The sequence below is a fragment of the Chenopodium quinoa genome, unplaced genomic scaffold (assembly GCF_001683475.1).
Source record: "Chenopodium quinoa cultivar QQ74 unplaced genomic scaffold, ASM168347v1, whole genome shotgun sequence".
NCBI classification, from domain to species: Eukaryota; Viridiplantae; Streptophyta; class Magnoliopsida; order Caryophyllales; family Amaranthaceae; genus Chenopodium; species Chenopodium quinoa.
This window is the reverse complement of record NW_018744878.1, coordinates 5751409-5763696: the sequence shown is the minus strand read 5'-3', so window position 1 is coordinate 5763696 and position 12288 is coordinate 5751409. Positions and strand designations below refer to the sequence as shown.

The 12288-nt window shown below is 34.6% G+C and overlaps 3 protein-coding genes across 6 annotated transcripts; 2 read left to right on the top strand and 1 right to left on the bottom strand.

Annotated features, from left to right (window-relative positions):
• Positions 1-502: 502 nt before the first annotated feature.
• LOC110705771 (uncharacterized protein YwbO-like) lies at positions 503-3682 on the top strand. Its single transcript, XM_021883698.1, has 8 exons — positions 503-652; positions 1059-1220; positions 1321-1440; positions 1537-1580; positions 1671-1796; positions 2438-2522; positions 3198-3254; positions 3347-3682. The coding sequence occupies exons 1-8, from the start codon at positions 545-547 to the stop codon at positions 3422-3424; spliced, it is 780 nt and encodes a 259-aa protein (XP_021739390.1). The 5' UTR covers positions 503-544; the 3' UTR covers positions 3425-3682.
• Positions 3683-4184: 502 nt separating this feature from the next.
• LOC110705772 (uncharacterized protein YwbO-like) lies at positions 4185-5991 on the top strand. 4 transcript variants are annotated; one of them, XM_021883700.1, is made up of 8 exons: positions 4185-4339; positions 4625-4780; positions 4853-4972; positions 5073-5116; positions 5240-5347; positions 5446-5530; positions 5621-5677; positions 5761-5991. In XM_021883700.1, the coding sequence occupies exons 2-8, from the start codon at positions 4640-4642 to the stop codon at positions 5836-5838; spliced, it is 633 nt and encodes a 210-aa protein (XP_021739392.1). In that variant the 5' UTR covers positions 4185-4339; positions 4625-4639; the 3' UTR covers positions 5839-5991. The 4 variants fall into 4 exon arrangements, with proteins under 4 accessions (XP_021739392.1, XP_021739394.1, XP_021739391.1 ...); XM_021883702.1 differs by having other exon boundaries at positions 4186-4339; positions 4617-4780; positions 5246-5347; XM_021883699.1 differs by having other exon boundaries at positions 4186-4339; positions 4617-4780.
• A 632-nt stretch (positions 5992-6623) lies between these two features.
• On the bottom strand, positions 6624-11809 carry LOC110705770 (E3 ubiquitin-protein ligase At3g02290-like). Its single transcript, XM_021883697.1, has 5 exons — positions 11553-11809; positions 10388-10759; positions 8272-8695; positions 7996-8105; positions 6624-7089 (listed from the first exon to the last, which is right to left on the bottom strand). Exons 2-5 carry the CDS (start codon positions 10529-10531, stop codon positions 7063-7065), a joined length of 705 nt encoding a protein of 234 aa, XP_021739389.1. The 5' UTR covers positions 10532-10759; positions 11553-11809; the 3' UTR covers positions 6624-7062.
• Positions 11810-12288: the final 479 nt, after the last annotated feature.

The following is a 12288-nucleotide window of genomic DNA, read 5'->3' as shown; positions in this document are numbered from 1 at the left end:
AATTCGTCTCAATAAGTACTATCATAATATATAACTTTTATATTTTTTTTAATAATGGAGAATTAAAGTTATTGACCGTTAAAGTTTTGCATTGGCAAGCGTGATTAAAGAAACATGTCAAGTAAAAAAAACAGAGGAAGTAACTAAATAAAACTACACTCTAATATTGATACAAATTTGAGTTGTTGTATTTCATCTAAAATAATGATTAATTTTTATTGAACTAAAATAAATTTTGCTGAAAGTAAATTTATTTTTTAATGAATTGATATTATTTTACTGAATTGAAATTAGTTTTGTTGAAGTGAAAGTAAGACATTATTCTCATCATATTATTTTCAGTTCAGGATAGTTCAGTTCAATTTAGCTTTAATAAGTTCAGTTCAGTTCAATTCAACTGCTAATTTCCTTCTATCATAAAATATTTATTTCATTTCAGTTTATTTTACCTCAATTCAGCTCATTTCAGTCATGAGAACATATCCTAATATTTGGTGATACATTGACTTTCTTCTGTGTGCAAAAACGGTATGTATTTACCCCGATGATTGGTCTTAATTTTCAGAGAACTTTCTCCAATTTCCACTCCATACATTTCCAGTTTCCTCACCATTGTCTGAACAAAAAAACAACATTTTTAAAGATTATACCGGTAATCTTTCTCTCTATTTTTCTGATTATGTTCTATCATGTAATGTGTTTACTAGCTGAAATATTCATGATTATATGCTTTAATTTAATCAAAGTTCTGATCTTTTCCTTTTATAATTATGAATTAGAAAGAATTAGGGTTTTTTTTTTTTGTGGGGGGGGGGGGGGTGGGGGGTTTATGAACTTACGAATTGGGATTAATTTGATGTTCTAGCTTGATTAATTTGCCTGACACTTGTAATATTTGGTTAAACTGCTTATTCTTTTGACTACCTAATTTTTGCTTAATGTTATCCTGCTTTTGAAATTGATTATGTAAATAGGAATGTTAGAATGAATTATATTTCGTGAAATTGTGGAAGAAGCTGTTGCATTTCATATTGGAATTAAGTTTCAAAAAACTGCAGATAAACTGTAGATTAATGGCTGCTGAGGCTGCTGCTGATGCTTCGGCGAAGAAGCTTATAAGAATTGATATCAGTTCAGACACTGTTTGTCCATGGTGCTTTGTAGGCAAAAGAAATTTAGACAAAGCTATTTCTGCATCAAAAGATCAGTTTGATTTTGAGGTTTATTTCCTGAAACCCTTTCCCCCAATTCTTTTTAAATCGCTTATACTCGTGTTGTTTTCTATTTCGTGCTTGTTTAAGTCATCAGTTTGTATTGCAGATCAGGTGGCACCCTTTCTTCCTCAATCCTTCTGCCCCAAAAGAGGGTGTGAACAAGAGGGATTTTTACAGACAGAAGTTTGGTGCGCGATCTGAACAGATAATAGCGCGAATGACAGATGTATGGCAGAATATTTATTAAGCCGTTTTTTTTTATTTCATTAAGACAATTTATAGTTACATTTGGCACTAACTCACAAGCCGATTTGTGTTGCAGGTATTCAGAGGACTCGGTTTGGAATACAACATTGATGGGCTTACGTAAGGAATTATCATATATAACTATATAAGCTTATAATCTTCAACTCTACTAAATAATTTTGGCATAACATTTGGGATTTATGTATGTAGGGGGAACACTTTGGATAGTCACAGGCTTATATATTATGCTGGCCAGCAAGGGCTCGACAAGCAACATGATCTTGTTGAGGAACTATTCTTGGGCTACTTCACGAGGGCAAAGTACATAGGAGATCGGTATGTCTGTTTTCAAAGCATTTCTTATCTTCACTTTGTAGTTTGTATGCATGCGTGATGGTTCTAAATTGCACGAATTGAGCGCCTTATTGCCTTCATCAAGTATTGATCTCCATGTGTTGACCGTGTTTTGAGACTCTAATATGTTCACTGGTAACTGTCAATAGTCTGTCATCCTTCTGCAAGAAAATTGGTTACATATCTAACAATGTGTTCTGTAGCTACTTATATATATATGGTTGGATAGAGGGTTTTGGTATAAAAAAGTTGGTTTACTGCTCCATCTGGAGATTTAACAAATTTAAGCAGAAGCTCTTACAAGACTGAAGCTAAGCAAGATTGGGCTCTTTGAAAACACAAAGTAAGTGATTAGAGATTTGTATTAAGGAAGCCTTCCGTGAGGGTCCTTTTTTTTATATTTGGGGAAGGAGGGGGACGGGGGTGACATTTCTGGAGGATTGCCGAAGTTAAGATACCGAGAATCATTACAAATCAAACACTACTGTAGCACAAGAGAATGGGAGTTCTCTTTATAATCGACCTGTGCCTAAAACTCAATATTGCAGGGCTGTCTTGTTGGATTCATTATGGCTTTTTTCGTCTTTTCAGTTATTGCATTTTATTTGATGTTCATCTTGCAGGGAATTCCTGTTGGAGTCTGCTAAAAAGGTTGAAATAGAAGGTGCTGCTGAGTTTCTAGAGGACCCAAATAATGGTGTCAAGGAGGTATACGCTCTTCCATCCCTTATCTTTATGTCTTTTTCTCTTGCCTTAGATTTCTTAGCACTGGTTGATAGCTCTGCAAATTATGTTGCTGATTGAAACAATTAGTATTCCATATCCTGTTTCATCACTCCAGATCTCCGGATGTCCGGATGCACCTGAGAAAGTTTTCATAGTATCCACCTGTCCTCATGTTGTTGAGCATGCTAGTAAGGTACCCTAAGTACATGATTGAGCATTTTGTCGTGGGACATAATTTTAGACTAGCTATCACAGCTTTCTTTGGATTTTGGAAATCAAATATGTGTTGCCTCAATGGGTTAGCCGGTTAGGAGTTAGGACTTAGTTTGTTGTTGCTCTCTCACCTTTCCTCAACAAACTAGTCGGGTCCTGATGAACAGCCTCATTTTTATTAGTTTGTGATCATTAGACTATAGTTTTCTGTCATAAATTGCATTTCTACACTCAAGGTACATATAAGGCACCAAATTGCATTTCATTTAACCTTTGTTGTTTAGTCAGATTTAACAAGACTCCATCTATCTCACTCTATAAGGCAGCCTACGTAAAATGTAATAGCTTGAAGACAAGCTCTCTCATACCTTTTGGAGTCTACAATACAATTTTTTTTGTTTCATCATCTTATATTTGTTTTTATCTTCACTTGTTGTTTTTAAGGTGATGGAAGAGCTTGAGAAATACTCTGCAGGTATAAGTGGTGTCCCGTACTTCGTGGTGAGTAGTAGTACTGAGTACTTGAGAAACTTTAGTCTGCGCCTTGTATTAATCTTGGTATCATTGACGAGGGTTTGGTTTCAATTTGACAGATCAACAACGATCAAAAATTGAGTGGTGGACAACCACCTGAGGTTTTCCAAAGAGCTTTCAAACTCGCAGCAAAGTAACTGTTCTAGTTCTATGTACTGTTTAAGGCTGCTACTCTGCTACTATTTGCTTGGAAATAGTTTTCTCAAAAAAGAGGGTAAATATTTAATAAAAGTGTGAAATTGTGAATTGTGTTCTATGTAATTAAGGTTGTACTTCTATATGTTTGGAGTAGTTCATTTTAATGTCTCTGTGTTGGTGTTTTGAGTAGCAATCGACCTATCGTAATGTATATATACATGAGATATGAATGCATTATTGCTTTAATATATTGTTTATTCGGTGACAAATTCAATTGCTGTTTATCCATTAAACCACCAGATTAGAGGGTTTCTCGTTCATCTAATGCTCCCAAAATCAAAAGGGAATTAAACTGCGTCAAAAGGAATTATTTTTGTCAACTAATTAACAGTTAAAATACAAATCAAATGCAAATCCTAGTTAAAAGATCACACACAATAGATGTTTATAAACCAAGCTTGTTTAATGGGGATTATAAACTCAAGCAAACATAACAATACGACTAATTAGGTTAGCTGTACCAAAACATCTATATTTCTCAATTTTTTAAAATCGAAAAGACTAAGGTATCGTTCTCATATCATCTCTTCTTATTAGTTCTGAACTTGTCTTATTTGAACTTATTAGCCCTTATCTTATCTTTATGGATTTTCACTAACAAAAATCCATTTTAATTGTAAATTAAATTTTTTCCATTATAATTTAATGTTACTACAAACAATTATGATGACAAAGTTGGTAAAGTCCAAAGATAATGGTAAATTGGTGGTTGGTGAGAGATAACGGCCGCGGGTAGTCAACGATCCCCCCAATAAGTTATAACGTCTTTCTCTCAAGTCATTATTGACGAAAAATTTCCATTTTTTTTTTCAATTCTCAAAACTTTGTCTCTTTTTTCTGCAGATTAAATACTGGTAATTTCAATTCCTTAACCTTAACCTTTTATATCAGATTATTTAAGTGTTCCTTTTCTTTTCGAGATCGAATTTTGACTATTGATTGTCATCCTCGATCACATTTTTGTGTGCAAATTGACAAAATATTTTCAATTATCTCTGTAATCCTATCAATTTTCTTGTCAAAAGTCAAATTTAAGCGGCAAAAGTAGTGTCAATTATTTAGGAACGAAGGTAGTATTCCGTAAAAGCTTAATACTAGTGTTTATTCTCGAAATTAACTTTATATTTGTAGTATTACAGGTGAACCTCAAATTCATGGCTGAGTCTGCTAGCAATACAACAAAAGAGCTCATTCGAATCGATATCAGTTCAGATAATCTATGTCCTTGGTGCTATGTGGGCAAAATTAATCTGGATAAAGCTATTGCAGCATCAAAAGATCAATTCGATATTGAGGTTTTTTCTCTATAACATAATAATCCCAATTTCATCATTTATTTCTTGATGTAACACATTTTTTTTATATAGATACATTGGCACCCGTATTTCCTCGAGCCTTCTGCTCCGAAAGAAGGTGTGAACAAGAGGGATTTCTATAAAAGGAAGTTTGGTTCTCGGTACGAGCAAATCATAGATCACACAGTTCAGGTATATCTTCATCTACGTCACACTTATATGATACTGTCAATACGGAGTACGGAGTAATATTTTTGCTGTACTAATTTGTTTGTTTGAGTATAAACTTCAGGCATATAAGAGCCTTGGCCTGGACTATAACATGGACGGGTTAACGTAAGTTGATAGCAACATTAGTCATCTTTTGTTACTTAAATTTGAGATGATGTACTAGTCAAGAAATTGGCTAGAATTTTCACCTGGAACATAAATATAAATAAATAAATGCACTCTGGATAGCCACAGGCTCATATATTTTGCAGGAAAACAAGAACTTGATAAAAAACACGATCTTGTTGAGGAGCTTTTTCGCGGATACATGACACAGGGAAGATATATAGGTGACCGGTATGTATAATGTATTCATTCACTTCCTTCGATTCTTTGGTGATTGATTATGATTTTTTAGATAAACTTATAAACTATGTGACATTTGATTGATACAAGGAGTTCTTGGTGGAATGTGCTGAGAAGGTTGGTGTAGAAGGAGCAGCCGAGTTTCTTGAGGATCCAAACAATGGCCTGAAGGAGGTATCATTCTCAGCTCTACTAAAATGGATGACATTTGACATATGTAAATGTGATGTAAAACATTAAGCTTGTTTTGTGTAATTGTTGAAGGTGAATGAAGATTTCGAAAAATATTCAGCACACCTTGGTGGTGTTCCCTACTATGTGGTGAGTATTCCAAAACTTTGAGCTCAAGGATCAAATGTTTCAATGTGGTTTTTTCAACATTTTCTCTTCCTTTTAACTAACAGATCAATGGCAAGCACAAGTTCAGTGGTGGGCTGCCGCCGGAAGGCTTCCTTTGCGCCTTTCAAGTTGCTACTAAGTAATGCCATGAATTCTTAAAACACACCATTTGTACGAGTATTTGATCCACTGTATTTGAATTTGTACATTTTCTTTTGGAAATTATGAACTAAAAATTGTGTAATCACTATGATATAGTACTATAATAATGGTGCCTTTTAGCATGGTTGGATCTAGCGATATATCTCATAAGCCTGAAGGTGAGTAATTGCTCAACATGAAATGATCAACTGAAGCTGAGTATTTGGAATAACCGGGTGTACCTCTATTGTAAAGTTGTCATAGAATGATGCTAACTTTAAATGAATAAAAACCATCAAACTTATAAAATAAGGTCACCCCCATTAATCTCCATGATAAATAAGTTTTGTTTGTCACGGGGCAAAACCGCTACTTCAAGTATAGTAGCGGTTAGTTTTACAATTGCAATTTTACCATTTTTGCCGCAAAATTAATACTTTTGCCCTTCTAATAAACAAATTTGTTTTACACAGTGATAAACTTGGATTTTCTCTTATTAAACTTATTTCATTGCATATTTACATTAGTATCATATCACCTAAGTTATGTTAATATTTACTTCTAATTGGCTTAAAAATACCTCAAACAATTCGATGAACACTAATATGATTTTAAATCGGGTGTACACAAAAGTTAATGATAGGGTACAAATGACAAAGGTCTACACAGCATTACCCATGTAATAAGACTAATAACAAAGAGGATATTTAAAATTGAATTGATCTGATGTACAGTAAAAACTAACAATTCATTACTAGTGGTTTCTAACAAAGAAGAAGGAAAGCAATGAAAAGAAAACTCAAGAACAAGAGAGTTGATTTTAAATTTTAACCAGAATGTATATCAACTGCATGTAATCAGTGGCTCAAAGCCTTTTACACAAGTTCTGAACAATACATAACCAAAAGTGGAAATTTTACAAGCAATTAGCCAAATCTTTGGTTCATATACGAACCCAACCCGTAATATTCATTTCTCAATGATTATATAGAATTATACCCAGAAATGTCTAAATAATGAGCCGAAAGAAGAAAGGCAAGATGCTATGTGATAATGTGCTTGTGGTTATGACTATGCAGAACAATTTTCATTTTTATGTACTGTTGACATGTGACGTAAACACCTCCTCAAACCAGCAATATTCACAACGACTATACAGTTTTTGATTTCCTCTGTAATTACTTCCTTTATGCCTTCAGCTGCTCCTTACATGAGGCAGAACAAAGTCAAGGGGACTTGTCAAAGGCCATTACCTGCAGAAATTTTTCAAAGAAACAAGTGTCTTAACTAAGCAATTAATTCCCACAATTTATATCATGATATGAGCAAACAAGTTGTCCAACTTCAATGAACAAGTTAAATTACGATGAAGAAGACCACCAGAACAAACAATACAATAACACCAAAAGTTATCTAATACTCTAAAAAAGCTCCAACCATTTAGGGGGATGGGGAGTAGAGGAAAATTTAAACGGGCCTTTGATTCGAGCTGCAATAACCCTCTAATACACAAAAGATAAGATTTACAAATAGTTTGATGAGCTATTTCAGGTTCTTCCATTATCATACAATGGAAAAAAATACTCTGGAGCAAAAACTTGCTCTATTTTGGTCTCACTTCATAAAATCATCTTTCTGCCTAATCAGGAGGAATAAGGTTATCGCACTGTACAGGATAAGAGGCTCCAACAAAAGCTAATCCTGGTCACAGCTCATGAGCACTAATAGAGCAAGAAAAGCTTCACTCTGACACCTAAACAAAACCTATAACATACTTCGTATAAAAGTCATCTGACAAGTCACAGAGGACACCCCACAGATAAATCACAAACATTTCCAAAATAGAGGTAATATCCCACCTTTTCTCAAGAACTCTACATAAAGATTACTTCAAATCATCGAACATGAAGTTCTCAATATAAGAAGCATGAGACACACAAGCCAAGATCATTAGGCTGGAAATTTCAGCAATGAGTGGTATTGAAAGTCATAGTGCAATTGACAATAAAACTAAATCTTTCCGCAAACTTGCAGCCAACTGTCTTCCCAGCACATATAGACGATCTCTAGCATCACATACAACACTGACACACAAAATAAGTCATCGCTGACCACAAGATATATAGATACAGAGCTCACAGATATGAGAAAATTGATACCTTGCCACAGACGGGGCAGTTCTCACTTCGCTCCATCCACTCATAAATGCAACCCAGATGAAAATGATGGGAGCACTTAGTCACTATCTTTGGATTCTCCTCGGTGTATTCTGCATCAACAAGATGTAAACTACTATAAAGATTCTGGGGGCACAAAGAAATAAATTTAGATGTACAAGTGTAAACAGAAGGAAACCAACAACTAAGAAATGATGGACAACTGACAACAATAAAATGGCCCTGTACAGAATCAAAGAAATTTATGGATATAATTACCTTCAAGACAAGTTGGACAAACATCTTCATCCTCAGAAGAGGAGTAAAAATATCTCATCACTTGCGTTGATTTAGCTGATGAAAGCTTTACAGATGATTTACGACCTTCTTTTGTGCCATCTTCACAAGTCGACTCAGTCCACTTGTCCCCTGTACTTAGAGGGTCAGAATCTGCATCAATATCACTTCTCCTCAGAGGTTCTGATTCATCATGTGAATGACTGGAACCCTTTTCACGTCTAGAAAACAACCCATCCCGCTGCATGCGATAAAATCTAGGATCTGCATCATAAGGCAAAGGCCTTGGAGGAGAGCGGTACATATCAGCAAGAGAGTTGTCTGTTGACACCACAGAAGTCAAAGAAGCCCCTTGGATGGATGAAGGTAAGGATTGAACTTCCCCCCTTCGAAATAATGAAGAATACTACAGACACAGTAAGATGAAGCAATTACTTAACTGAAGGCAAAGAATCAGCAAACAAGTACATGGTGTGCATAGACTAATAAAAAAATAAGCCCATAAACAGGGAAAGCTTGAAGGTATAACCAGGCACTTACACACCTATAAATTATAGCCCTCTTAATAGATCCATAAAAAATTATTCCCCTTCCCCCAAGCCATCTAGGAGCAGACCGAACATACTTGGGTATGGTAACTCCTGCCAAAACGTTTCATCACGATCTCAAATCTTACAAAACCTTATCACTGCAATATCCAATAGTCCAATTCCTCCTCACTGTTACTATTGACAATCATATCTCTCCTCCTATTTCCTAACTACTGGCCCAAGACTAATCAAACCACGCAAAAACTGCCAATTCAACTTATCATAGTCCCTTCAGGGCTCAGACATACTGGTCTCTTTAAGATAATTTAAGTTCGGCATATATAATAATCGTAAACCATATCTCCAATTATCTATACAGGAGAGAAAAGGACAGCCGAAGACAAACAATAAACTAGAAAGCTTTAGTGCAAATTTCAAAATCAAGACCTGCAAATCAATCACAAGGAAGTTCATATGCAGAATCAATACACCATTACATCGATATTTATTCCAAAATTTCAATACAACCACAAATCTATTCCCATCAATGGGTTCACTAAATTGCTTTTACCTGATCTCTCCCCCTCTTCCCCCTGTTACTATTTCGGATTTCTGTTGAAAAAATTTGCACCAGGGGTACCAACTCCGACCCCATCATCACAGCCCATTCATCACTACCAAGTATCACCATTAGAAGTCCAGAAGTTCTGACAGAAAAAGTGGGTTTGGGCAATAAAACAACCAGACATTGCTTAACATGAAAGCAGATTTACAATAGCCCACTCCACTACCAATTTCAAGTCTCCCACTTCCCCTTTAGCTCCCCTTCAAAGCTTACAAATTAGGAAGCCTTAGATTTGACGATGAATGGCAAAAGATTTGGTCGCTTTAGTGGTCAACAATAGGGAAGAAAGAGGGAGAAAATTCACAAAAGAACATAAAAACCACCATACACAAGCATAGGAGTATGAACAAAGATCATGTTTATTGGTGCCGACGCTTGTGATAAATGAAAATGATAGACCTTTTGGCAGAGGGGTGACACATGTGCGACAAAAAGAGAGAGAAGGTGAATGTAAAATAGAAATATAGTACATTTTTCCAACCAAATAATAGAAGAAAAAATGGTCATACACAACTCAAAAATAATTGTTCTCTGCTATGAAGAATGACAAACAAGCTAGCACCTCTGTCAAAAGTCAAAACTCCTTCCATCCCTTAGAGAGAGATGACTTTAAAAAAGAACAGTACACTTAACACCAAGAGATCAATAAATATATATCTGCAACCCTCAGAAACAATGCAACAACTTTCAAATCATAGCATAAAGTCACACAATATACGTCAGCCCACCATCATACAGAACACTTCCCTGACCCATGACAGTTAGTTAACCACTTTCCTTCTTCAGCTCCCCATTTTGTTTAAGTACAAATAAGCAGTAACTTGAATCAGTAATCAATACAATATCTATACTTCTATCTCTGACATAGATGTATATAGGGCCTGACCCTTAAGACAATAAACAAAGACAAACCAAAAAAAGTACAAGCAAGTCAAAAACATACCATATGAAAGAAATTTTGAAGGAAACAACTGAGACAGACACAATTCCGGTAAACGGAACTGTTTCTGTTCACATAGTCTTCGATATCCTCCATGCGAAAGCAAGAACATAAAGAACCCATAATTGCAGCTAACGTCTCACTCATACAGTCATATACCAAAATTTGTATCACTAAAACCCCACTGCTTCATTAACATTTATCAAACTGCTCCTCAATGTCTCCAAGGACATGAGCATCCCATACAGCAGTTAAGGAATGAAACTGGCAAGTAAAGAATGAGAAAGGCGCTCAGTCCGTAGAAGTTCGCTACCTCCACGAACTAGTACCCTCTCTCCTTGTGATTTCTGATTACAGAATACTGAATTCCTTAACCTGAAAATGGAATCAACCCAAAACACAATTCAAAAAACTACTCATGCACAATCAAAGGCTGTAAAAAAAACACCATTTAGCAATTCAAATATCAAATATCACAATAGATTCGAGCCCGAAAAGGTAGGTGATTAATCCAGTGAGATTATTCAAATTTCAAACCTCTTTTCTTTCAGACAAACCTCCACCGACAGACATTCAACTTAGAATTTCATTTTCAATCAACAAGAACTTTGTGACGAAATAAAAGGAGTCAATGCAGCAAAAAACAAGATTAGTAGAATTGTTCAAACCTTGTTTTCAAGGGATAATAGTCAGTCAGCATGGTTGAATTTCTTAAAGTCATGAAATTAATTAATACCATACACAAAAAATTAAAAATTTCATCTTTTAGATTATTTTCTCCAATCTTCTTCATGACTGTATTGCTCACTCTAGCATCAATTTCATCATAAAAAACTTCACCCAAAAGACTAAAATTCTATTTTTTTTTTTGAAAAAACATGCAAAAATTTTATCTTGGTAAAAAGGTAGAAATCAGTGATAATTGGAGTATATACCAGAAATCCAGAATCCACAACAGCTCAAAAAAAAAAAAGGAAAATCATGAAAAAGCGTCAAAATTGCGGAACAGAAAGAAATGATCCATCAAGAAATCAACAAAATTGAAAATACCCAATTCAGATAATCATGCAAATATATGATCAACAACTCAAAATATAGTAATTCAGCAACAAAATCAAATTTAATCCAACAAATCAATAAATAAATAAATTTTTTAAAAAAAAGGTACCTTGGAAAATGGGGCAAAGAGATACCCGGGAAAAATCTAGAAAACCCAAATCAAAAACTCATGATTCTGCATTAGGAAGGATAAAATAAAAAAGAGGGTTTATGAATTTTCGGAGAAAAAATAGGAGGAGAAAATTTGGGGGAAAATTGGAAAAATTAAGGTTTGATTTTTGCGCAAAATTAAAGCGACCTTGAAGAGAGGGTGATGGGTGGATGGAAGAAAGAAGACGCACTGACTAACTTTATTAGTTAACGAAGGTTTTTACATTTTTAAATAACTTAATTTATTAATTAATATTTTAAATTTAATATTGTGTTTATTGTTAATTTTTTATGGATTAATCGTAACCTGTCACGTCTAATGTCGGAAAAAATTAGAATATTGTGTACGGCGAATTTTTTAATTTCAATTTAAGTTTTAGGATAAAAAAAAGTGCAAAAACTGTTGAGTATTGTGTCAATTTGGTATGGAGTGATTTTAAAAAAGTGGAGTATAATAGTGCAACTTGTGTTTCAATGTTTCATAATTTGTTTTGATATAGTGGGAAGAAAAAGGAAGGACAAAGGGAAAGAGGGTGGATGGTAGAGAGCAAAAGGTTACTCCTTTGAATGGAACAATAAATGACTCGTTACAACTTATAATAATGTTGCGACATAAAAATTGTGTGTTGTATAAGAGTGATGTTAACTACGGAATATTACACTTAAAACTAGGTAATTGATATGTATACATAAAC